The 26,634-nt window shown below is 45.5% G+C and overlaps 1 protein-coding gene across 4 annotated transcripts in view; it reads right to left on the reverse strand.

Moving 5' to 3' along the window:
• The window catches only part of DOCK2 (dedicator of cytokinesis 2), a 405,461-nt gene that overhangs the window by 328,762 nt on the left and 50,065 nt on the right, over positions 1-26,634 (reverse strand). For all 4 annotated transcript variants that reach the window (XM_021076635.1, XM_021076633.1, XM_021076634.1 and 1 more), the window contains exons 10-22: positions 21,451-21,586; positions 19,088-19,163; positions 18,046-18,122; positions 17,339-17,464; positions 16,003-16,127; positions 10,847-10,945; positions 9,113-9,185; positions 8,896-8,999; positions 6,927-7,110; positions 6,659-6,756; positions 4,681-4,770; positions 3,289-3,389; positions 2,309-2,443 (exon numbers count right to left, since the gene is read on the reverse strand). In XM_021076635.1, the coding sequence (XP_020932294.1) occupies positions 2,309-2,443; positions 3,289-3,389; positions 4,681-4,770; positions 6,659-6,756; positions 6,927-7,110; positions 8,896-8,999; positions 9,113-9,185; positions 10,847-10,945; positions 16,003-16,127; positions 17,339-17,464; positions 18,046-18,122; positions 19,088-19,163; positions 21,451-21,586 (1,424 nt within the window). The remainder of the gene's footprint in view (positions 1-2,308; positions 2,444-3,288; positions 3,390-4,680; positions 4,771-6,658; positions 6,757-6,926; positions 7,111-8,895; positions 9,000-9,112; positions 9,186-10,846; positions 10,946-16,002; positions 16,128-17,338; positions 17,465-18,045; positions 18,123-19,087; positions 19,164-21,450; positions 21,587-26,634) is intronic.

Consider the following 26,634-nt stretch of genomic DNA (forward strand, 5'->3'; position numbering starts at 1 on the left):
TCCCTATTCATGAGAAAAGATCTAATATTATGTCTGGGTTACCATAGAGAGATCCCTGACCAAGTGCCTTCTCCTAGTTCCCCAAATGCACTTCATCCAACAGACATTTTTTGAGTGTCAATGTTCTACATGCTATGCTGGGGGTACAGCAAAGAATAACAGATCATCTCAATCCTTAAAAAGCCCAAAATCACCACTTAGAGTTCCAATAGCACTGAAATTATACCGAATAATGTGCTAGGAGCTCTGTAAAATGATATGCCTTCAGACAAAAGGAAAAAAACAAATGTATAAATGCTCTTTGTTCCAGTGAAGGAAAGAGGCAAAAACTAAGAGAGGTAAGACAGGAAGGAAGAAGGAAGAGAGGAAGGAAGGGAGGAAGGAAGGAAGGAAGGAGGGGAGGGAGAAAGGGAAGGAGAAAGGAGAAATAAATCAAAATGACAAATTGAGGCATGAGATATGATACATGGAAAAGATACATTCTCCTTGTATATCTGAAGTTATCATTTGGAGATGCAATAAGATATCATTGCCCAATATGGAATTACAATGTTTGAATCCTCAAACCGCTGCAATAATTCAACTCTTAGAAAAACCCACAACTGACTTTCAAATAATTGACAAGTATTGCTTGACCTTGGAAGAATACCCCTAGACTTCAATACACGGTCACTGCAAAACCCACAACTGACTTTCAAATAACTGACAAGTATTGCTTGACCTTGGAAGAATACCCCTAGACTTCAATACACGGCCACTGCCTTGACTATCTGACAAAACAGAGGAGCTGAAATAGATACTTGATTTTTAGAAGAGCCTAAGTGACATGTGCTTTGTGACATGGTTCAAGACACTCATCTCTATTCATCAAGAGAAACATCAAATAATTTTCCTAAAAAGGAGAATCCCGAGTGATTATCCATTTCAGATGCTTCTGGGTATGAAGCATTCTTAACCCATCCATTGTCTTGATCAAAATGATGGTTTACTGAGTTCTACTTCCTCTAGGGAAACCACCTCTCTAACTACACAAGTTTATACCATAAGTTAGCCTGACCTGTGGCTCCAGAGGTGAGCATGTGACCATAAGCATCTAATATGCATATTTATTCCCCTGGTCACACCGTTTAAGACATTAGCACATGACACAAGACAGTTCTTGGCACGAGATTCTGCTGGAACAACAAAGAACCTATAGTTGCTTAAGCTAGTAGAATACGAACCTGAGGTTCCAGTGGTTTCCACACTGGAAAACTTTCCTCAGAAAGCAACCAACAAAAGGAAAGCAGAGCCAAGATCTAGAGAGATAAGAGACTACCTCAATGACACTAAGCATCTGGATCTAGTCGTGCCTAGGGCCAACGACCCTCAGGATTTTTCAATAATGCGAAATAAAGTCCTATTTCTCCCTGAGTCAGCTTGAGTTGAGTGTTTGAGTGTTCTCTGTTTGCATTGATAAGCATCCTGACAATGCATTTCTTGTATGCTCCTTCTTGTTTCTTATCACATGCAACCAACCTGGTCATACGCAAAACCAATTCCCTGCCTAACTTTGCCTTGTAGCCAGGATGAACAGAAATTGTCACTTTGTACGCTGCATTGGAATGCTTCCATCTCTAAAGCCCTTCCCCCTATTTTTTTTTATTAAAGTATATATAGTTGATTTACAATGTTTCTTCAATTTCTGTTGTACAGCCAAGTGACCCCATCATACATAGTTCCCTGTGCTCTACAGCAGGACGCCACTGCCCATCCATTCCAAATGTAACAGTTTGCATTTAAAAACTACCCTTTAAAAGGGCAGCTAACCTCTGATGTTGACCATCAAACATCAAATCTCTTAGGTGCTCTAACATGTCAGCTCACTTTTTGGCCACTAGGATTTCATGGATAGGCAGGTCAACTGCAAATACCAGCTCTTCTGTCATGTGCATCCTCCTAGAGCCAAATAAATGTCAAATTCTCTGAGTTCCGCTTTCCGCATCCTCATGGAATAAGATTCCTGGAAGGTTTTCGCCATATCTCAAATCAAATAAAGAATGTTAGATGAAATGCAGAAGAGCCTCAAATCACAAATCATATTCACTGAATGAAACATAACTCTTCAACATTTAAAGATTTCTTTTTTCCCCAAATGAATTTGGAACAATTATTACCTATTCATAACTCCCTAAGTTGGAGTTATAAGTTATTTTTGATCAATGGTTGGTTCTTATTTTGTGAAAGACTTTCTCCAATGGCACAAATACTGTTGTATCTCTGAGGAATTGCAGAACTAATCAATCACTCTTACATAATAAGCACTCACTGTGAAAATAATGTCCTCGACCGAACGATGAACTTGAACACATATTCCAAAGCTTTCAGCGTTCTTAGGATCGGTTCACATTGCTCCCCTCTGCTGGAGGTATCCAAGTAAGTCTTCAGCACCGTCATCAGTTTCCTAAATAAGGGATTATATTCTCAAAATACATCTCTTTCTAGCCCACTGCATGGTAATTAGTTTGCTCAGTAAATTATAAGGCATTCAATCAAAGGTTAAAGGTGGTGGTATAGCCAAGCTCACTCACCCATTTACACCCTAAAAATAACTCTGCTTAGAAAATATATTTAATACAGGAAGTGAACAAGTACTTCCTGCTCATAAAAAGCCAGCAAAGGAAAAAATGAAGGAAAAAAATCTTTTGACTAGGAAAACTAGTTATAATGAGGATGTGAGTGAGGATGATGGTGGTGATATCATCCTTTTTAGCTTTTTCTCCCCACAGGAAATGTTCTTGTAATATCATGGAACTCCTTTGCTTGGAGACTTTTCATGTTTCTTTATTACCGGCAGGGACGACTCTGAACTACTTGGCTTGCTTTTCTAGGCCCCTTCACCAACAGGCCTCTACCAACTTTTCCAGCATCATCTCTGATCTCTAACCCTCAATCCTCTCTACCCAAGCTGTACTGAGCTCCTTGTCATATGTACTTCCTTTCTCTCTCGCCTTCGAATCCCAGTGTCTACCACAAGTAGCTGCTCAATATATGATAGCTGACTGACTGACTAAATGAATGAACAAAGGAACAAGTACTGCTTCCGTGTACTTCTGACCCTATGAAATACCCATACTAACCTATTAGTTTGCATATTTCTATTTAATCCAAATAACAGTCCAGATTGGGTTCTGTTATTTAAAAAAAAAAAAAAGTAGAACTCACACAAACTGGTGACAAAAGGAAACTACTCAAGTTTCTTGTGACCTGGGCATCCTGGGGGCGAGGAGGAGGTACGCAGTTACTTACTTGTAAGCTAGGGTAGCACTGAAATGCTGTTGAATGTAAGCCTCCAGAACGGTGTTGAAATGCTGGAACTTCCGGTCAGCAATGAGTCCTATTATGTAGATCTTAAGGGAGAGACAAGGAATCAGTGTCTTGGGAGCAGACCTAGGACAGGAAGCTGTATTCACATGGCATAAGAGAACCCCTCTCAAAATTCTGCTGCCCAGGAACTAGCTCACTGATAGATCTTTAGTCCTTGTCATTAAGGTAGTAGCTCTCCTAAAAACTGCTTCATGAAGTATGCTATACGGGGCTATAAGATAAAAGGGTTTCATGACCAGGTTAGTTTGAGAAATCTCAAGTGATCATCCTTAAAGTGCCTTCTTTATTGCAGGCCTTATCAGAGCCTTCTCTATGTTTATGGTCATTGGAAATCTCCAAAAGAGTCATGCAATGTTCGGGACTTCCCTAAGTTCTTTCATCAAAGGGTCTTTTGGCCAGGAAGCATCTTTCCTTAGAGCTAGCCTTCTAGGAGGCCCTCTTGAGAAGCACTGGATTAAGTCATAGTTGCCTCTAAGTAAGCTCCTGAAAAATGTAAATGTCACAGACACAAGGGACTGACACATTACTACTTTATTGGTCACTGATCCCTTAATGCAGATGTTACTTATGTACATGTCTGACATGACACTGAAAAGATGTGCGTTGGGACAGCGAGAGGAGGAAGAGATCATGTGGAAAGATAAAAAGAGAACTGGTCTGGATGGTGTGCCACCCACTGTGAAAGGTTCTCTATAAATGGTGGGAAGACGTGTGTGCTGACACTGCTGAGTTGCAGACTGTGAGGAAGAAGGTAAACAAGGGTTAGGAAACATTTTGGGTGCTTTACAGAAGGCCGAAGCGATTATTCACAGTATCCAGCTTCATGTACCATCAAGCAGAGCCAATCCACCTTCAACACTTTAAAAACTCCCCTTTCGGAGTTCCCTTTGGGGCTCAGCAGAAACAAATCTGACTAGCATCTATGAGGGTGCAGGTTCGATCCCTGGCCTTGCTCAGTGGGTTAAGGATCTGGTATTGCCGTGAGCTGTGGTGTAGGTCACAGACGCGGCTCGGATCCCATGTTGCTATGGCTGTGGCATAGGCCGGCAGCTACAGCTCCAATTCGACCCCTAGCCTGGGAACCTCCATATGTCACATGTGTGGTCCTAAAAAGACAAAAAACAAAAACAAAAACAAAAAATCTCCCCTTTCAACCACCCTGCCAGTGCTTTCAAATGAACTCAAAACAAACAAAGGGCATCAGTAACTTGTTCACTGGTCTGGGTACCAAGTGGGCCGTAAGGTCTCCATGTTCTCACAGTGAGACAAACGGTAATGCCTAATGTCAGTCAACACCTGCCCGCGCTCTCTTACCAAAGCATCGAAGACGAGGATGTCATACTCGTTACTTTGAGAATGCTCCATCATGATGTTGAAGAGGGCATCCAGGGTATCCTGGAGAAACTGGACAAATAATGAAGGTCTCATAAGAAAGAGTACAGGTGACCCAGACGTCCCACTCCTCAGCGTATACCTAAGAGAACGAGGGCACCCATCCCCACATGCCATGTTCAAAAGGGCCGGGTGCTCTATTCACAAGAGCCGGAACATGGACCATCCAGTTGTCCATCTTCAGCACTGCATATGCAGAGTGGATGCATGTACGCTGGCATTTTCACATCACAGAATACTCCACAGCAATTTTTAAACAGAGCAAAGTACTTCTACATGGAATGATGACTGTAACTCTCGTGAGCATTGTGTAGAGTAAGATAAGTCAGGCATAAAAAACGTGCATTCGGAGTTCCCGTCGTGGCGCAGTGGTTAACGAATCCTACTGGGAACCATGAGGTTGCGGGTTCGGTCCCTGCCCTTGCTCAGTGGGTTAACGATCTGGCGTTGCCATGAGCTGTGGTGTAGGTCGCAGACGCGGCTCGGATCCCGAGTTGCTGTGGCTCTGGCATGGGCCGGTGGCTACAGCTCTGATTAGACCCCTAGCCTGGGAACCTCCATATGCCGCGGGAGTGGCCCAAGAAATAGCAACAACAACAACAACAACAAAAAGACAAAATACAAAAAAAAAAAAAAAGTGCATTCATTGTCACTCTATTTTTATGAAATTCAAGAACAGGCCAAACGATGATGGCAGTCAGCTTAGCGGTTACCCTTGAATGGGTTACTGACCGAGAAGAGTATGGAGGCACCTACAGCAATGCTAAGAATCATCTGGGTGGTGGGTATACAGTTGTGTACATGTGTAAAAACACTTCAGCTGTACTCTAAGATAAGTGCTCTGTACACACTTTACTATATGTAGCATATGCAAAAAGGAGGCAACGGCATGCCCTTTCAGATGACTTTCCCATGCTGCCCAAAGGTGACAGACCTTGTAAAAGGATGTCTGGGAGACTTACCTGCCATTGCTAAACCAGGCAGGCTAGTCAACGATGCACAGTTAAAGTACTGATCTGGAAATGTGACCACCGCTTCTCCATATATGGACAATCAACTAAAATCTGATTTCCTCCCTCTTAAGAGATGGGTCAATATTTCCTATAGTTCAAAACATAGAGCTACTACATTAAGATGTTCAGTCTCTAGCTTGTTTCAAGTTCCTGATGGAAACGAGATCACCAGGACCTCTGGGAAACACTTGTCCCAATTAGGAGTCTGGGGAGAGGGCTGCTTTATTTAGATCTGCACTTGAGACACTGTATCCTCCACCACGATGTGGACACAACAACATGTCTGACATATGCATTGTTTTCTGCTTATTTCACTTAAAATGTGAACGTTGATGACTTTCTCTTTCTCATGTTTAAAACATAATGTTCTTGAAGCAGTGGAAACCAAGAATACTTTTTATTTCTAACAGCAACATGTAAATAATACTAAGAGATCATACTACCATAGCAACTTATGACAATGAAAATAACATGTTTAACTTATGATAATGAAAATTGCATGTTTCATATGTTTTAGTTCAATTATTGTGTACCATGTATAAGAGACTTGATGAGTAATTGGAAAATATTTATCATCTTGAATGCTCACAACCCTGAAAAATATGTCATGGCAAGCGGTTGAGCTGAGATCTACACCCAAGTTGATCCAAACCCAGAGGCTGAGCATAACCATACTTTGCTGCTGCTCAACACACAGCATCAGTGAACCACATCATCCCCCAGATTTCCTGGTAAAGATTTCTAATGGCAAACTGGGACTCCGTGTCCCACTGTCAGAAGAAAAAGCTGTCCTATCTCCTTTGACACTCCATGTGTCCCCCAAGGCCACCCAGGATTGAAAGCCCTGTCCCCGGTGGAGGAATACAGGCAAATGAAAGCCCACTGACCTTCACTACTTCTTCTCCATCGACAATCTTCAATTTTTCTAAATTCTCCTGTAGCAGCTGTGGCTTCATACGCCACTTCAGTAAACCCAGCAAACCCACTGAAACAGAGTCCAGAAAAGCAGAATTACTATTACTGGTCTAAACTGTCCTTTTCAGGACCTTCCTCACCTTGCCCGCTCTTGCTTGCTCTCTCTCTCTCTCTCTCACTCACACACACACACACACACACACACACACACACACACCCAGCTCTCAATGGTTCGGATACCATTCTGGGTGAGCTTTGTGGAGCACACCAGTGTAGAAATAGAGAACACATCCCGGGAGCTGACAGAGAGCCCCCCAACACTGCTGGAGCTTCGACTCAAGGTGGTCGCCTTGTTTTCCACGTGGTGTCGGTAAGAGGGAAGTGTCAGATAAGCGCTGGCATCCTCCATCTTCTTGCTGTCCCCCTGGAAACAACACCTCAGTTAATTCCCCAAGCCAAGAGAACATACCCAATGCTACGCAGTGCTTGCACTGGCTTTAAATTACACACTGAAGGTGGGGAGGGTCAGAAATAATGAGGAACATCATCAGAAGGGCAGTGAACATCAGCTAAGGGAGGGCTGTTATTCCACAACACAGGCAAAGACCCAAAGTTACATTAACGGAAAAGGGACTGGTGAACCACGGAAGGCTCTGTGGCCTTCATTAATGGCACAGAGGGAACGGAAGATTCCCAAACTGGATAATTTAATTCATTCTAAGTTTTATAAGACCTTAACACAAATAAGCCTGCCAGCAGGATAAGGAATCAGCTTAAAAAAAGAAGTTATGAGCAAAGGTCCTGGGTTCTGAAAGTGATGGGATTTAGACCCTGTTCTCCCATTCACAAGTCGATGTCATTTCAGATATGCTCCTTGGTCTCTCTGTGTCTCATTTTTCTCATAATTAAACTGAGGATTAATCACATTACCTACTTCTAGAAATCTTGAGCGGACTAGATGACATAATGCATATGGAACATGTAGTGAAATGATAGGCATGTAAGTCCCTTGACATATGCTGAAACGGATGCTGAGACGTAGGCACTGCAGGAGTCAACACTGATGGAGCCCTTCCTCTGCACTAGATGCTGCACTAAGTGCTTTATATGCCTCAGTTCACCTAAGTCTCACAACAACTGTTACTGTTGTGGATACTGTTATCATCGTCAGTTTACAGATGAGGAAACTGAGGCTTAAGGAAGGTGATGAAACTGAAAACTGACTGCAACTGAGACTGCCCCCAGTGAGTTCCCAACCTACTGGAAAAGAACAGCTTTTAAGCCAAAATAACTCTTTGATGTGTCATAATTGAGAAAACAGAGGCTGTACAGAAGAAAGGGGGGTGTTCTGGAAAAGTCAGAGAGAATTCGAGAAGTGTACCATGTGAGGAAGCTTTGCTGAGGCTGGTTGCCATGCTGACCTCAGGCAAAAGTGCAACGTCAGCCTCCAAGGCGGAGAAAGTCAAGGGCAAGGGTTGGATCCCTGTGCTGAGCACTTAGCCTTGTCCTGATTCACAGCCACACACTTTGTCTCCCGCCAGGTGCTAGCAGGGGCATGCTGCTGTCACAAGAGGGGTTGTGGGGAAGCTTGCATGTAAGATCAGGCAAACACTTCCCCACTTCTAGAGAACAGTCCACGTCTCCTGATGTAAAAATAATGACCACTGACATCTATGCCCTTTTAAAGGTCCTTTCATTTGGGTCATCTTATTGGTTTGTCATAAATATTACCATCACCACTCAGGAAAAAGGAAACTGAGACTTCGAAAGACAAGTGAGATGACCCCAGATTTAGTCAGCAGCAGGATCAGGCCCCTAATTTCTACTATTTTTCCATTAGCTACAGTGAGGAATCTCAAACATTTCTTTCTGGTCATCTGTTCATCGCACAGGTGTAGAGGGTCAAAGCCCATCCTGTAGGTAACAATAACCTTTTTCATTTCCTGAGGGTCCCCTGTACCTGTTATTGTCATATTTACATGGACTGACTCATATGATCCTCACAACTATTCACTGAGGGCTCATCACTGAGGATGTGGAGGCCCAGAACAGGTAAGTCTTACCAAAGCAGGTAAGACTTTGTACAAGGCCTCACAGCTGGGCCTTGTGTATGACCCTGGGTCCTGCTCTTAATTACTAAGCAATCCTGCTATCTCCCCTGCATTTCCCCCATGCTCCTCACTGCAGAGTTCATCCCAGCACAGGGTACCTTTAGGACAACCAAGTCGTGGTATCCATCATGCAAAGTGGTGCCATCTTCCTTCATCAGCTTCACATAGGACATAGCAAAGTTCTTTTCTCCTTTATCTTTAGCTGGAAATAGCATTGTTCATGTCAGGAAAGAAAACGGAACATGGACCACCCAATGAACACCCCCCCCACTCCCTTCGAGGGGCTGCAGAGATGCCACTGGGTTGGGCACTCACATTCCTGGGACGACCGATGTCGAAACATGAATCGCAGATGGATCCTCTGCATGTCTTCAATAGGGACGGCCACCTCAACAGGCAGAAACCAGAGCTCAGGAGGCAGTATGTTAGAAGGCCCTCCCCACTCCATCCCCCCTCAGAAGGCAGCCTGACCATTTAACTGAGAGTGCTGTGTGCTGATTTATTACCCATCCATCAAGCCTGATGAACTGTAAATAAATTACATAAGAACTAGCTATGAAGAGAAAATAAAGTTTCAAATGTAACCCATTTGGCAAATTGCATTCCCAGCCAATGAAAAGAGGTCCGTAAATTATAGTGAGGAAAAATGAATCTCCCCAAATTGATATAAAAGTCACATAACTTGAGCAAAGGATTTGATGCACTGCAAACTGCACAATGCACATTTTCTTTACTCACTCCGGGAGTTTGAGCAATTGCAGCAGACTTTAGCAAATTAACAATGCTCATTAGGGGGCTTGCTGGAGGACTCTTGTTTATGCAAATTAATAAAAATGCTTCAATCCAACCATATTTGGGAAAATCCTGGGACTCATTCCCACCCTTGGTTGGACGCATGTCCAGATGATTTTTTCCCCCAAGGACACTAGGCCAAGACCATCACCCCTTGATCACCCAGTTTCACTGTCCAGTAAGTGGTCTTCTGCACCCTTGATCCAGATGCTTTTGGCCTGGCTCTTGACTATCCCACCTCCCAAAGCCCCACAGCAATCTCTGAATTGTGCAATTCAAGCCTAGACGGAAAAACTTAACTACCTGCGCGAAAACAACTTGGATTTTTAAAGGGAGGAATTTACATGGTACAAAGGACTACTGAAAACCAAACAGATACATACTGTGGGCACTTTCTGCTCTAAAAAAATGGAACTTGAGCCCAAAGAAATCTGACATTTAAATTGCTACTATCCGCTGCAATCATGTGAGGCAGAGTCCCCACCCTCAAAGCGCTAATGGCCCACCCGGGGCAACGCATAATTACATCCGTGGGATGAGGGCTAGCAAAGAGATGTAACTAGGGTGTGAGAGAGCACAGAGAAGAGAAGAGAAAACAACCTGGTCTGATAGCTCTCAGACTCCCAAGGTTGGGTAGGTCAGCACTTTGAAGAGAGTATGGGGAGACGCACTGAGGAAATCAGGGATATAGGTGACAAGGCAAGAACCACTGAGGTTTGAACAGCTACCTCTGAAAGGGAAGTCTTATGAATATCATCTGTGTGGGTTCAGAGCACAAGGTGAGTAAAGACTGCTATTAATTACAAGGCAGAAATATGTGAAGCTGGGATGAAGCGTCACTGTTCACTAAATTAATTCCAAACTGCTTCAAAAGCATGATATTCCCTTCTGCTTGACTCTGACAATCTGGCAATGCAAATATTTGTCGTTAATGTCGCCTCCATTGGAAGCACCCTCCTAATAGGGTATCTTCCAGGCATTAAATAGCTTTTTATAGCCTCACATTTGCTCCTAAGCTCTGTCATCCCTCGCCGCTGAGCAGAACGACACAGCTTGATGGCTTGGGCACCGTCCATAAGATCACAGTGGCTGGGTCCTGGGCCAGTGAAAGGCGATCAAGAGCTCCAGGATACTCACCTTTTGGGCCACTACTTCCATTGCCTGACACACCAACAGACGCCTGCTAGGGTATTGTTTCAGATCTTTGTAGCTTTCATTATTTATTACTATTATTATTATTATTATTATTATTATTACCTTGACTGTTTCCATCCACCGTGGCTGTTTGACTTGATAGTACACAACAGACCGATATTCATTCATAGGCTTGTCCCCAGCTCCCACGCAAATTGCATTCTGGAAAAGGGAGAAAATACTACAGAACTGCCATTTTCTGTGCTCAGGCAATTTGGGTCCCAGGGCCAAGGCTGGGCTAACCCTGCCTTCTTCAAGCCTTCTGCCAGGTACCCTTCTACACTGCGGATTTATACATGAGCATGTCCCAGCCCTGGAAGTGACAGCTGCTTAACTACAGAAATTCTATTTACTCCCATTCTGGAAATCACTGGAGCGCAGTAGCTGCTGACATGGCTGCACTACTGTTAAGAGGTTACAGGTCTTGGAGTTGCTGCACACCGCCAGTCTGATTCATCCTATTTGTTTCCCACATCTGAATTGCACAGAGTTTACAAACGGGCTCAAGTCAGCAAAGCAGCAGCTCATTTTGATGGATTTCTGATGCCAACACACCAAGGTGGTTGCAGGAGCTGGACAAAGGGAGGGGCGTGGGCTTCAGACAACACCTGGGCAGAGAGAACTGAGGGGACCATGGTCAGCAGCATCCTTCAGGCTCCAGGCTAAGCACTGGGACACAGGCCTGAGTCATAGAGTAACCATGACCAGAGGGCTCACGGTTTGGTGGGGGAGTCATTAGATGGCAGGCACACCCCAGGGCAATGTGAAGGGATGACGGATATACACGTCCAGTTATCCCTCACTCTCCATGGGGGTTTGGTTCCAGGACCCCCTCTTCTCTACCGCCAATTAAAAGAACCTCCACAGATGCTCAAGTCCCATATATAAAATGGTGTGGTACAGTCAACCAGGATGCAGAACCTCCAGATACAGAGCTCTGACTGTATAATTCTTTGGGACACAGAGAAAGGACACTTCAGTGTTCCCTGAGGACTTGGGGGCTATTTCTTAGAGGTGATGACAGTTCAAGATCCTGAAGAAAGATACCAAGTTGGCTTTGAGCAGAAATACAGAAAGGACACTTTGAAAGAGAATAAGCACAGAGCAAGCGTAACTATATAGGACATTTATTCTCTGCCACACAAAGCACTCTCAGAGTAACAAGGAATGATCTTGCACTAGACTATGGCAGCCCCCAATTCTATCTTTCTGTGTTCATTCCAATTGTTTGAGCCCCCAAATGAGATCTAAGGTAGGCTCACCCAGAAAGGGCCTTAAATTCTGTTTTCTTGTACTAGAATGGGCGATTTTAACCACAAGTCTCCAGAGATCCAGGGACATGAGGACTGGTTCTGCAGTCCCAAGCCCCGAAACGGCAACACTATGTGCCTCTGGGCATTTCTATGGTGAACGAAGCTGTGCCTCTCACTAGATCCCATCAGATTCTCCAGTGGCTCCCCCACAAGGTTGAAGGACCAAAGCTGCCCCCCCGGTACCTCTGGGGAAGCCAGGCAATTTGTGGGATGGAGAATCCTACCCTTCCAGGAGGGAGATCCCTCTGTACTCCTGAATCACAGGGAAAGAAAGAGTTCAGTTTCAATACTGATTGATGCTATTTACAGCTGGATCAAACCCATTTGACAATAAGGATATAGCTTCTTTTCAAAACTTACCACTAAAAATCAAGGACAACCAGGGAACTGCAAACAAGGGCAGGCACACAACTCTCTAAATTTTCAACAGGATTGAGCCTTTCAGAACTTCTGAGGCACTGAACTAAAAACATGCTTCCAAAGTTTTTGAACTCCTCACAGGGTACCTTGTATTCACATTATGCTAAGTCCTTTATACCAACTGCCTCGATTCAATCATCGCAACCACCTCTCATGATGACCATCATTACCCCCATTTTAAAACTGAGTAAACATTTGCCCCAAAAGGTAGCAGCTCCAGGACTGCATCTCAGACCCTCTAACTCTCCGCCCAGTGTTCCCTCTCTAACAACCCAGATTCCTTCCAGCCTCCCCAGATTTATATCTAGTGACATTTATGGGCTTAGCTTTTCTGCAGCTCCAGTGAATCCCACGTAGCTTATAAAAACTGAAAATACGCATACATCTCTGGTGAAAGTAAAACTGCTGTACAGCAGGCAACTGAATCCCACAAAACTATCTTGATGATGAAAGTTTCTGATTGCCTAAGGCTGGAGCAAACAGTCTCGGGATTGTTCTGAGAAATGCCCAAGACAGTGCCCTCCCCCTCAGCATCTCAGAGATGAAACAGAGTGTTGCCAAGGGTGTGGCGAGCACATTGTGACCAGGGACGGGGCACAGTTTGCAGACACACTTCAGCAGGAGGAAGAATGACTCCAAACACTGACCCCATTTACCTTGCAGTATTTATCAGAGGAACAAATGACACAAAGGATGTGAACACTCTCTGAGAGCCAGAAAGTGCCCAAGGCCCACAAGGTCTGTCGAACTGTGGGAAGATGCCGACGAGCATCCAAGAGGCAGCAGTCCAGCCCGAGACAGCTCTACCTCTCTGATAATAACGGCTAACTTTAATGAACACCTATTATGCCGATCACCCCAATTGGTATTCACAGGAGTGAGATGCCACTGCTGGTCTCGTTTTCAGACAGAGGATTCTAGGCAGAGAGATTACATAACTGGCTCAAGGTCATCCTGCTAATCCAGGCTCAGCTGGGCCTGGTCCCATAAGTTGTGTCTTAAGTGCTGCACAGCACTGCCTCCCTACAGCCTACCTCCACCCCTGTAAGTGGGCTGGTCTCAGAAGAGCAGAGGTTTCTTGGCCCCGCATCTGAGCCTTTTTGCCTCCTCTTAAACTTGCTTCAGCTATCCACCTTGGATTGTACATTTGACCCCCTCAAATCCTTCCTGGGACTTCAAGCTACAATCGGTCTGCTTTCTCTACACGTGACCTCCTTCCTGTTCCTGAGTATTTGCTCCATACCAGGTACTTGATACCCATCATCGTGTATAAACTACAACCCCCATCCTAGAAAGATTATTATTTCTCATATATATATATATATATATATATATATACACACACACACACACATATACATATATGTAAACAGGCCCGAGATTACACAGCAAACAGGAGGGAAGGCTGGGACTTGAATACTCTGTTTGATCCCAGAGCCCTCCCTGTTAGTGTCTCTGCTATGGCCCTTCCTGAGCAATGTGGTTGAGACCCCAGAGTGAGCCAAGGACAAGTCTAACCTACTCTATCCTCCGGCCCTGCTCTGCCTAAGAGCAGGAAGAGAAACAGATACCCCTAAAGGGGGCTATTCCCACAGGAACCCACTAGCAACAAAAAAGACCATTTGAGTGTGCTGCCTGACACTTAATTAGGCAGTAATATTTATTTGTGCAAATAAAGAAAGAAAAGCCTCCCACAGGCTTCCTTAGCAATTTTCAATAGTCAGTCAACTGAACTCCCCCATAACTTCCTTAAAAGATGAAACTGCAAATTATCACTGTGCCCTACAGTTGCCTCTCCATCTCAGCCCCCCGCAAATACTCGCTTATATATTCATCTTTGATAAATGCGTCTATTCGGCCTGGTTGGGTGTGACTCGAAAGGATGGCAGAGGTGGAAACAAAAATGATTCAGAAGCAAGATAAGAGGCCTGCTTCCCTCGACTCTGTTCCTTCTAATTTGTCCTTCGGCAACACTGAAGGCAAACACGTCAGTGTTTCAAAAAATGAGGCTGAGGTTAAAAAGTTCTCCAGCAGTTAGTTGGATAAAAATGACTTCAAAGCACGACGTATACATTTGTGAAATGCAATTTCCCTTTCAGAGAGAAACCATCTGCTTTTTCCTTTGTGTTTCTTCAAGCAAAGGGCTTCTTACTTATTTTATTGTTCAGAAAAGTTTCAGAATCGACCACAAAGAGGATGAGTTAAATGCCTGAATTTTGCTCAACTAGATATTAAAGGGGCCAATCTTTTCAAACAAAAAGGCAATTGTGAGGGTTTCTTTAAATTTAAAAAATAAGTATGTATCTCCCCAGAATCTGATAGGAGTGGTTATTAGCCTCATTTTTAAAATGAGAAATAAATTGGAGTGGTTTTTGGTGTTTTTTTTTTTTTTAATGTACAGGCACTATAGTGAAGGGTTTGAGAGATCCCTGAACCTGAAATCAAACCCCATCTCTGCTATAAACTGACTTTAAGACCTTGAGAAAGTAGTTTCACTTGACGAATGGTTCATTTCCCCCTCTGTAAAAAATGGGGGAAATAAGAGGCATGCACCATCCTCATCACAGTGCCTGGCACTTGGCAGTTCCTCCACACTGGTAGTTATTCTTAGGTACCGAGGGGCAAACTCTGCCTGAGCTCCAGGCCCCGAGGCCAGAGCAGAAGACCTAGCAATGCTCACACCCCCGCCCTACGGTGCCATCTGATCACCTACTGTGGCCTAAGAGGAATATTTGCTCAAGCCGAAACTTCTGCTGAGAGCTGATTTTATTTTCAGCTAAGTGCTCCGAAAGGAGAAATGGAGAAGCAAAACCCTCCCACACACTGGACACAACTGCTGACAACCCTAAAGGAAATATAAGTAAATAAATGTAAACACACATGACAATTATTGTGCAGGACATATGCTGTATAAATATTTATAGCAGTGTGCTTTGCATTCTTGAATACACTCTGCTGGCCCTCTGGAGACCAATTTACGAATACGGCTTTCCACCAGAATGTCTGGCTGAGCGCTAGGGAGTTAGAGTAAGTGTTGGAAATGTCTGCTTGGAGGACGTCCTGCGTCTGCACACTAGCCCAAGGCTCTGTATTGATCCTTTTTCCTTGCCATGAATTTAGCCTGAATAAACGAGCTCAGGTTTCAATGAGAACATTTTAACTGAGAAAAGCTACCTATAAACTGAGGCCAAGTGGGGGGGAAAAAAAAAAAAAAGGAAAGAAAAGAAAAAAAAAGAAGAAAAAGAAGAGGTCAGGAAAGGAGAGGGACAGATACTGAGGCCCTAACTGCTTTGGTGTAAAGAAATAACAGCTCTTATTATGGGCTCCTGTGCCAGCCAAGCTCTAAGGGTGTGGATCACATTACTCAACACCATCTCCAAGGCACCTGGCATTTAGAAAGCAGGGTCGGGAACGGGGAAAACAAGCCTTTATGAGCAGAGGCACCGAGGGGGCCCTGTCACCCAGAGCAACAGCAGGGTCCCTTACAGGCAGCGTTTTGCCATCCTCCGTGCACACACACATGATCACTTCCACATTCCTCTGCGTGGTCTTGTTGTACTTGTCAAAGTCGCCTTGCAAGAGGGTGATGTAGATGTCATTCCTGACGTCCCCTGAGGCAGAAGGAGAGAGAGACGAGAGTTGGAGTCTGTGCTGTAGGAGAGACACTGACTAGAGGGCACCAGGAATGGGGGGGGGTGGAAGTGCCCCACCTTGACGTCTGGTGATGAAATTAAAATCAGATCTATTTGGAAAAGCCTTTTTATGTCATCAGGGAGGCTGCGGCGGTCAGGAAGAAGAGGATAGAGGAATGCTAGGAAATGCGTTGCAAAAAGGGACGTGGGATGCTCACAATTGGCCATGTTTTTCTCTCCATTAAAATCATTTAATTTTCATCCTCTAGTGACACCTTCTGGGAAGGCAAAGGAAGACTCCAATTGCACTGATCTTGGTGCATGAAGAACAACCACAGACAGTTCTCTGTACAGATCGTTCACTCTGCAGAGGCAGAGAGAAGGACTTGCCCTGCACATCCAGGGAACATGGACTGGGTCAGGGGCAGTATGCAGAGGGTCTTCAGGAATGGGGAGTGATGACTGAAAGCCCTCCGAGGGAGTGCATGAGGGATGGACAGGTAAAGCAGGCAGAAATAAATTACAGCGTAGGCCCCGGTAAGCCACCATTCAGCTGCGCAAAGAAGGACTAAGTCAGTGAGAGTGACTGCGGACACAAGTCCCAGACTCAAGGTTAAGGCCAAGAGGGAAGCTTCGAAAGAGTGTTATTATAGAAGCTCATTTATTTTCTTTTATTACATACACATTTGGAAACTATGTATAGCTGTTGTTGCTTCTGGAGATAAAGATTTGAGACAGCTTTTAAAATTTCACTTTATATCTTTTCATGCTGTTCATTCTACAATGATCGTGGACTCTTTTGGCAATAAAATAATAGCTGTACAATTTAAGAGAATGACATTATTCACCCCAGACAGAGTGAAATTATTCCACACGTAGTAAAGCGGAAAGGATGTCTGTGATAAATTATTAAGTGATAACGTGAGCTGCGGAACATCATGTAAAGTTTATCAGGTAATGGTATATAAAGTGTGATTCCATCTGTGGGAGGAAAAGTGCATGTGTGTATATTTATGTATTTGTGTCTATTATGAGAAGGCATAGAAGATTTTTGGAGATTTAACAGTCACTTTCAGTGGTTACCTTCAGGGAGAGAAATGGAGAAAAGCCTACTGCTTTGACCCTTTACAAAGAAAATGGATCCGACTAGCTGGGCCACCTCCCAACCTGCCCCGGAGGGGAAGGGAGACCTGGCATGATGATCTCCGGGAAGCCCAGCTTCCTGGCCACCACGGTGGTCCTGTCCACCAGGTGTGGGTAGTCCTTGCGGATCTGAATGATGTCGCCCACGAGCATCTTCATGGTCACCCAGAGGCCTGGAAGGCAATGCTCATGGTGAAGAGGCAAGGTATTCTCTCCGCCTCGCCCCCCTGTCATCTCATCCCCTGGTCTCTCGGGAGGAGACCACAGAAGCAGAGACAAGTGACTAAAGAGGCTGTGACTCGGCCCTGGGGGAGGATGGAAGGCTGAATGTGGAGGGGCTCTGGAGCAAGACACCTCCAATTTGCATCCCACCGGTACTTCTAGCAGGGTCAGCTTTCGTCAGACCATGGCGCCCTTCTAAACCCAGCCTTTGTAAAGTGGGGTTGACACTACTGACCTCACAGGATTGTGGGGAGGATGAAATCAAACAAGGAAACTGCACAGTGCCTGACACACAGAAGATGGCCAGGAGGTAGCAATTCCTTCCTTCAGGCACTAGCACACGCCTCCCTTCTGCTTCCCATATAAAGATGTGGTTTCCAGCTCTGTCAATCACATGCCCCCATTCTTCACACAGGTCTGTCTGGAAGGAAGGCTATGTTTCCCAGGGTTTAAGAGTTTGGTCTGTTTGCCTCAGAGTCCAGGGGTCTTAAGCTGAAGTCGGGCCAACCCGCTTAACCTGTTGGCACTGTACCTTGCCCGCCACTGTCTCCTTTGGAGGCTGTGACTTTGCCCAGCAGGCTGTGCAGGAAGTCATTCTCAGCGGTCACCCTGGAAAGGAAAAGAGAGCACAAAATGCTTGTATGGTACCTTCATGGGGCCCCCACCTTGTGGTTCCAGGGGCTCCAGAAAGTTGCCCAGCCCCTCCACAAACCTTAGATGAAAAGCCAGCCTGCATGTCAGCTCAGAGAGCATGCATGCCATCAAGAAGCACCTCTCTCTTTCTCACAAAGCAACATGGCTCTGAAATGCGGGGAGTGCCAAGGCTGCGATACTACAAGTAGAGGCCATTTTTACTCCTAGGAAGACTCTTAAAAAAGAAGGATTTCCCAAGCCCTCAAAAATGAATACCTTCTCAGCGAGGTGGCAAAGGCTTTAGCTGCTCATGCTAAGTCCTAATCACATGGCTTAATCAGAGTCAGTGACCTCATTTTCTGTAACAAAACATCGTCCTCCTTAGATAAATGAGGACAACGTTCTCAAACTGGGGGTCCTGTTTTCTCAAGTTATTTTGATCAAGGAAAGGACATCTGCCTTCCTTGCTACGCTCCTCTCAATCACGGCTATTTGTGCCCACGGGAACTAGGTTCTGATTCCCTGTGATATGCTCCTGCTATGCTGCTGCTTCAAAGCTTCCTGGTCCCTGTGATACTTGTAATTGATGCATTAATCTTTTGTTGATTACCTACTTAATTCACCATCTAAATATAAGTTTCTTGAAGATAGGGCCATGTCGAACTCATTCACCACCACACACCCCATCCCTAGAAGGCCCAGCTTTCTGCCAGCCTTCAGTCAAAGTCTGTTGAGTAAATTACATCTGACGAATGAATAGGTGAAAAGCTGCTTGATTGTGAATGCCTCGCACAGAAACCATCATTCTCAACCTGCCCTCCTCTTAGGAGGTCCTACCTGGCTACCATCAACTCGGGGAACCAGCTCCCCTTGCTTTTGAGTGGCCCTCAGTCAGAAAGGGTGTGGTTTCAGAGAATGGAAAGAAATGGAAAATCTCTCACGGATGAAAAGGAATGAAGTGCTGCTTTTCTTCATCACTCTCCGATTTCCCCTTGATGATGTCTGTTATATCCATAACTAGGAAAAGAAGAGACGTGAATTAATGGTTTAAGCCCTCCTCCTCCTAGGAAGGGATGACAATGGGATGAGACTGGAGCGCAGGAGGCTGAGACAGGAAAGCCTGAAAAAGCAAGCACGCCGCTACACAGACAGCAAGGGCTCATCCCAGGCAGCACCTGGCAAAGGCCTCGGGGCAAACTAGGCTGGGAAGCCAGCAGCCAGGGAACATCAGGAGCCTGGGGCTCAGCAGAAGTCAAGAGGAAAGAGTCAGAGCCAGGCCATGGAATTAAGCAATCAGATTTGGGACTGACAGATTTGTACTGGATGTCTACTATGCCGACAAAACCCAAGCACAGGAACTCCCTGTGGGATCTGAAGATCTATTCACTCTCTTTTCATAAACGTGTTCATAGGCACAGACACACTTCTGTGGCTCCCTGAACCCCGCATTTCCAGAGGGGTCCTGATCTTCTGAAACCCCTCCTCAAATGAGCCACTAAAAATGCATAACCAAGGTGAAGAATTCATGCATGAAAGCAGAGACTATAGAAATGGGGTGGGGAGACAGGCAGGCACTGAGACATGCTAGCCAAACAGAGCCAAACCCTAGTAACGTGAAATTCCTCAAACACTCCAGGCCCCAGTCAAGAGTGGAAACTACTTGAGTAACAATCAACTCGTGACTACTTCTAGCTCGAGAGGGGAGGTAGGGAGCTGAGGGAAGGAGGAGAAACTGTTATTTGAACCTGACCAGCATCCATTCTTTCAGATCCCCCCATCACCCATTCTGAGCGAGCATGATTTGACAACCTCCCTCTGGCTCTAGATTTGTTCATATGGCCTGGATATCAGAGAACCACATCCCCCTGATCAGAACAAGTTCTCTGGGGATTAGCGCATGACCTATATTGCAGCTCCTGCGGCTTCTGCTGAGACTAATGGAAAAGAGGTACTCTCTTTTCCTGGACTGCTAAGTTGGTAAGATGAAGCCTGTAACAGCTTGCCTACATGTGAGCAACTAATTGGATAGCCACCTCCAGAATAAGCCAGCAAGAGGACCTAGGAGCTAAGAGTTAGAGAGATGTAAATTTATTTGAGTTCCTGGATCCAGCTATGCCTGAAGCTATCTATCTCTGAACCTTTCAGTTACATCAGATTGCTATTACCTGAAACCCAAAGAGAGCCAAATACAGTTGGAGACAAAGACACTCTCTGCAATAAGGCTGAAGGATCCTCACTGCCTTAACAGGGACATTGTGATGTCAGCAGTGTCCTTCATACAGAATCAGGCACATAGAGCAGGTCATGGATCAACTAGTCCAAGTCCCTCATTTGGCAGATACTGAAACTAAAGCCCTGGGGGAAATACTTGTCCAAGATCACCCAGCTGACTTGCTGGCAATAATGCCCAGTTGACACACCAGTTAGCTCAGTATAAGCAAACTTATTCCACTCTACCACTTCATGAGCAGTGCCAGGGGACTCTCTGGAGAGCCAGCTGGTTTGTGATGACAGAAGACCAGGGTTTCGTGACGTGAGAAACCTGAAACACCGGGTTTAGGTATGGTCCACAGCGATTAAAAATGGGACAGGACTAAAATGTTCTATTTTCATAAAAGAGGTAAAACTAGCACATCAAACTGCTCTTTCCACAGGTATTTAAACTGTCTTTTAAATGCTTTCATTTAAATAAAGTAGGTTAATTAAAAGAAAATAAATTAGGTAAATAATCGTGCAAGTGATAGTCAAATATAACAAAAACCCTTAAAAGTGGGGCAAGGATGATGAAGTCCTGGAAACCCCCAGGAGAACAAAAGCTGGGAGAGAAATCCGGAGGTGCTGTAGCTCGGAAGCAGCCTCGTGCCGTTATGCCAGCTCTCCAAATGTCCGCTTCCATCCGGAATTTAGATGTGTGGTGGGTGACTCATTCCGGGTAACTGCATTTCCTGTCCTGGATTCTTTTTTTAAAAATGATTTGCTCCTCATAATCGGATCCCACCCATACTGTTCTTCCTTTTCACGGAGCCAGGGAGCAGAGGCCCAACGGCTCAGGCTGTGCCGAGGTCCCAGTGCTCTGCTCCAGACATGGGGACTCCATTACTCACTGTCTCCCTCATAAATCTGGATCCAGTCATCCAGTCACCAATTATTTTGATTTAGTCCCCAGAAATGTAGGTATTAGGGTGGAAGTTGTTGAGGGGGGAGGGCAAGGAGGAGAGGGAGGGAAAGAAGAAAACATCTTTAAAACGCCGTTGTATAAAATGTGCTCTCTAGTGACAGTCAGTGCTGTGTGGTGTGTCATTACCTGCCACCCCAAAGGGCCGCCTCAGTCCCTGTGTGCATTTCTTTGTGTTTGTATCCTTAAGATCCATCTTCCCGACTCGGACTATTTGACAAATCAAGTAAATTTTATCTCTGTTGAGGTCTTTGTTTCCAAGATCCTGTAGGGCAGAAAAGGGATAGTTACACAACATGTATCTAATGAACAAAAAGATGGAAATCTAGTAATAGTAAGTTCTGGGAGGCGCACTTAGCATATGATTAGTCCTGGGAAAGGCGGAAAACAAAGCTACGACATGCATTTCACACGGAGCCTTGGAAAGGAAACTGAGTGACAGGACTTGTGCTCAGTCCTGCTTCTTCCACCTCAAACTGATGGGAAGAGAAGGACAGAGGTACAACACTGGTTATGTAGGCAGGAGTCCCTGAAATGCCAGCCAATCCAAAAAAGAGCATTTTCTACCAATGACTCCATCCAGCTGGTCATTGCTCAGCACCCCTGAAGGAAAAGGCCAAAGGAAGAGGGGAAAATCCCAACAGTTACCATTTACCGAGCACCTCAAGTACATGCATCACTCGGGGTTGGGGTGTGGTGGCACCAAACAGCCCCGATATCTCAGAGCTCCTAACACAACAGAGGTTTACTTCCAGCTCAGCCTACAGGTCCAGTGCAGATGGGTTGGGCTCCACCTGCTCACACACTCTGGGCCCCGGGCTGATGGGTGATCTTTTTCGTCACACAAGGTGCATCCACTGTGCCCAGGGCAGGAGAAGGGAATGGGGCAAATCACTTACTGGCTCTTAAAGCTTCCACCCAGAGTTCCCACTGAGGCTCAGTGGTAACAAACCCAACTAGTATCCATGAGGACGCAGGGTCGATCCCTGGCCCCACTCAGTGGGTAAAGGATCTGGCGTTGCTGTGAGCTTCAGTGTAGTTTGCAGATGCAGCTTGGATCCAGCACTGCCAGGGCTGCAGCATGGGCCAGCAGCTGCAGCTCTGATTTGACCCCCAGCCTGGGAACTTCCATAGGCTACAGGTGCAGCCCCCCACACCCCCCACCAAAAAAAAAGCTTTCACCCAGAAGAGACGCACCTCACTTCCGCTCCCATTTCACTGGCCAAGCAAGACATGTGGCCACACTAACTGCAGGGGGAACAGGGAAGTGCACCCAACTGCGCAGAAGGAAGAAGGCTGAGGCTGGTGAACTGTGCTGACATCTCTAGCACTGTGCCAAGCATCTCACATGCCGTCCTCTTATTTAATCCTTAACAATTCTCTGAAGGACTAGCATTCATACTATTACTGCAGCCCCATTTTATATAGGGAAACTGAGACACAAAGAAGATAAAAGGCTTCCCCGAGGACATGACCTTAGTCTATGGAGACTCAGTCCAGTTGCTCTGACCTCAAAGTCCATCCATCTAACCACCACAATGCATTTCTTTCACCATCCAGAGACATACAGGTGGGAAAGCCACCTGGACCACCACAGCATCTGACCGCCCTGCTCAAATCTAAAAGCTTCGGTGTTCCAGGACTTGCTTCCAGCTATAGTCAGCTGGGGAAAGAAGGTCAGGGCATGTTGTTGGCATCAGAGCAGAGAAGCTTGGGCCTGGCTTCCCTAGAGAATAGTTGTGTTTCTTCTGTGTTAATCCTCAGACTGGTGTAGACACTGGGCACAGCCTCTCAGCTGACACCAGAACCAGGGCCCCGGCAAAGACTCCATCCCCATCCTCTCACTGTGGGAGGAAGAGGGTGGGGTGTGCAGAGTCTTTGGGTGCAAGACATGATCTCAACATGGTCCATGACTTCTTGCTTGGGGCTGTGGTGGTTTCATTTTATGTGTCAACTTGGATTCGCTACGCTGCCTAGTTGTTTGATCAAACCCTGGTCTAGATGTTGCTGTGAGGTATTCTGTAGGTCTGATTGGCATCTACAATCAGTTGACTTTAAGTAAAGGGCATTACCTTCCATAACACAGGTAGGCCTCATCCAATCAGTTGAAGGTCTTAAGAGCAAAACAGGAGGTGTCCCAGAGAAGAAGGAATTCTGTCTCATGACTACAGGATAGAAATCTTCCCTGAGTTCCAGCCTGCTGTCCAGCCCAACAGATTTCAAACCTGTCATCCCCCACAATCACATGAGCCAAATCTTTAAAATAAATCTATGTATTTAACCATCTTATTGTTGCGGTTTCTGGGGAGAAGCCTCACTGATAACAGAGGTTGTCCTTTCAAAGGCGGAATGGATGGCTCTTCCCCACCCTCCAGGGTCTCCTCTCGGGACCAGGAGAGAGGGCAGGTAGGAGAGGAGGGGGCTTTCTGACTAAGGAGGCCCCTCCACTCATTTCTTGCCTTTCCCAGTTGGCAACTGAGTCTGAGCTTCCAGTCATCTCACATTCAGATGGGGGGACAGCCTCTTCTCCGGCCTGACTCACGCCTTGCTCCACCCCACCCTGAAGTCCCCCTAAAGCTCAGCTTTAGAAGCCAAGTTCATTATTTCATTCCTCCCCCCACAATGATGTTGACAGCTCCCTATTTCCTACCCTGTTAGTGCTCATTTCCCCTAGTGGATGTGAAAAGTCCTAGACATAATATATTTCCAGCTATCCTATCCCACTGATTTCCCACTCTTCTCTGCATGCAAGGGCTCTATTTCTGACACAAAGATTTCCTTATGGCTTCACACACACACAATGTTCACTTTCAACCCTAGATCTTTCTTCCTAAGCCCCCCTGTCCATACATCCGCCTCCAAAGCTTAACTGCTACTCTTCTATATATCCAAATCTTTTCCATCCTTAAAAGCTCAAGTCTTGCTTCTCTCATAATGACCTGCATCCCTAATTACTTCGCTTCTCCTAGTAGGATTTTTCATATTTTTGAAATACCTAGATTGGTATCATTTAGAGGCATTCCAGAGCCACAGAAGCCCTGCCACCTGAGGGGTTCCTTCCTAAATGTTAGGGGATAAATCACGCACATATGTTGAAGTTCTAACACCACCCCTCTCCCCCCTGTGTCTCAGAATGTGACTGTACCTGTTTGGGGGTTTTTTGGAGGGGGTAATTTATTTATTTATTTATTTTTGCTTTTTAGGGCCATGCCTGTGGCATATGGAGGTTCCCAGGCTAGGGGTTGAATCAAAGCAATAGCCGCCAGCCTATACCACAGCCACAGCAACATCAGATCCGAGCTGCCATCTTTGACCTACACCACAGCTCATGGCAATGCCAGATCCTTAGCCCACTGAGCGAGGCCCACTGAGCGAGGCCAGGGATAGCGAGGCCACAACCGCATGGTTCCTAGTCAGATTCATTTCCGCTGCTCCATGATGGGAACTCCAGAATGTGGCTGTATTTGGAGACAGAGGCTTTAAAGAGGTGATTAAGCTAAAATGAGGTCATTAGGGTAGGCTCTTATCCAGCAGGACTGGTGTCCTTATAAGAAGAAGCATTTAGGATACAGACACACAAGAAGGCATCATGTGAACACACAGGGAGAAGGCAGCCATCTGCAAGCCAAGGAGAGAGGCCTCAGGAGAAAACAAGTCTACCTACACCTAGATCTTAGACTTCTACTCTCCAGAACTGCGAGAAAATAAGTATCTGTCATTCAAGTCACCCCGTCTATGGCACTTCGGATTAACAGCCCTAGCATATTAATAACTAGATAATCTTCAAAGGTTCCTAGGTAATTCCAGCCCTCTTTGAAAAAAATCTCACTTGCTCAAAGACACCAGATCTTTAAGAGCTGGTACAGGAGAATCTCAATACTATGAAAGCAAGTAAAAGTACTTGAGCACAGGTTCTTCTCTGGAGGGCGTCTCAACAGGCAGTCTCAGAACTAGGCTTCGATCTGTGGTATCTCCCAGTCATTTCTACTTTGGTCTCAGAAAACTCATATTTGGGGAAGCTGAGTGAGGACAACAAAACTTAAAACACGTGTTACCCGATCTAGTAAGTCACGAGCGCTTCTTTTATTGCTCAGTATTGTCCCCCATGTGTTAGCAGCAACCCCCACACTGGGCAAAGTCTTAGGGAACCTTGCGGCATATGCCGCTTTCCTCTTATAGGGCCAAGGATGGTGAATGCTCATAAAGCAGACAGACGGGAAATCCACCGTGGGATCAACCCACATGCCAGCTCCTCGGGCTCTGCCCCCCAAAAGGAAACTAGGAAGTGTTAATATCCAGACACAAGAGAAATGAGGCCAGCAAGGCATGTGCCTGCCAAGTCTTATCTCATCTCTAATGTAAACATCACCTCAACGCCCAACTGAAAGTAGTTCCCAGTCAAACACCATCACGTCACTCATCACCCTGTTTTAATTATCTGTTACATGGATCGCCTTCTGACATCTCTCTTGTTTATTTATGCACTTAATTATTTTCTGAATCCCCCGTCAGGCCCCAAGAGCAGGAGCCTATCAGCTTACTCACTGCTGTATCCTCAGCACCTAGCATGGAGCTTATACACAGCAGGTACTCATTGGGTAGCATTTTTTTTTTTTTGTCTTTTCAGGGCCACACTTGTGGCATATGGAAGTTCCTGGGCTAGGGGTCAAATTTGAGCTGCAGCTGCCAGCCACAGTCATAGCCACAGACACAGCAATGCCAGATCCGAGCCGCGTTTGCAACCTTTACCTCGGCTTACAGCAATGATGGATCCTTAACCCACTGACTCATTGGGTAGCTCTTGAATCAATAAAAGAAGCTAGAGCACCATGACTTTCCTTGTCTCGAAATAAAGAGTCCCATCATTTCAAGAGAGGGAAGTGTCAGCCGTTAAGCCAGTCAACCAAGGTTCTCAAGTTCATTTGCTGGGAGAAGGAAAGGTGGTGGCAGGGGCAGAATTCCATGAAGGCAATATCACATTCTCATTGTTATTGAATGACACAAATTTATGATGCCCTTTGCTGCATGTTTACATCATGAATTGGTTTTCTGCAAAATGAACCACTGATTGATTCCCTGTCCCTCTCCCTCTCGTGAAACATCTGTCTCCTGGTTTAATCAGGAAGCCCCATGGGACTCTTCTATTTATCAAGAAAATAAATAGGCTCCTCCTTCTAACTCACAATAGATAAACAGCACTGAGGCACATTTATATATGCCAAGAAAACTTTGTCTAAGCAATTAGGATCTATGATCTTATTCCATGCCTCTGGCCCATTTTTCAGGGAATAACAAGCAAAATAAATCAGCTGC

This window comes from Sus scrofa, chromosome 16, assembly GCF_000003025.6.
Source record: "Sus scrofa isolate TJ Tabasco breed Duroc chromosome 16, Sscrofa11.1, whole genome shotgun sequence".
Lineage (NCBI taxonomy): Eukaryota > Metazoa > Chordata > Mammalia > Artiodactyla > Suidae > Sus > Sus scrofa.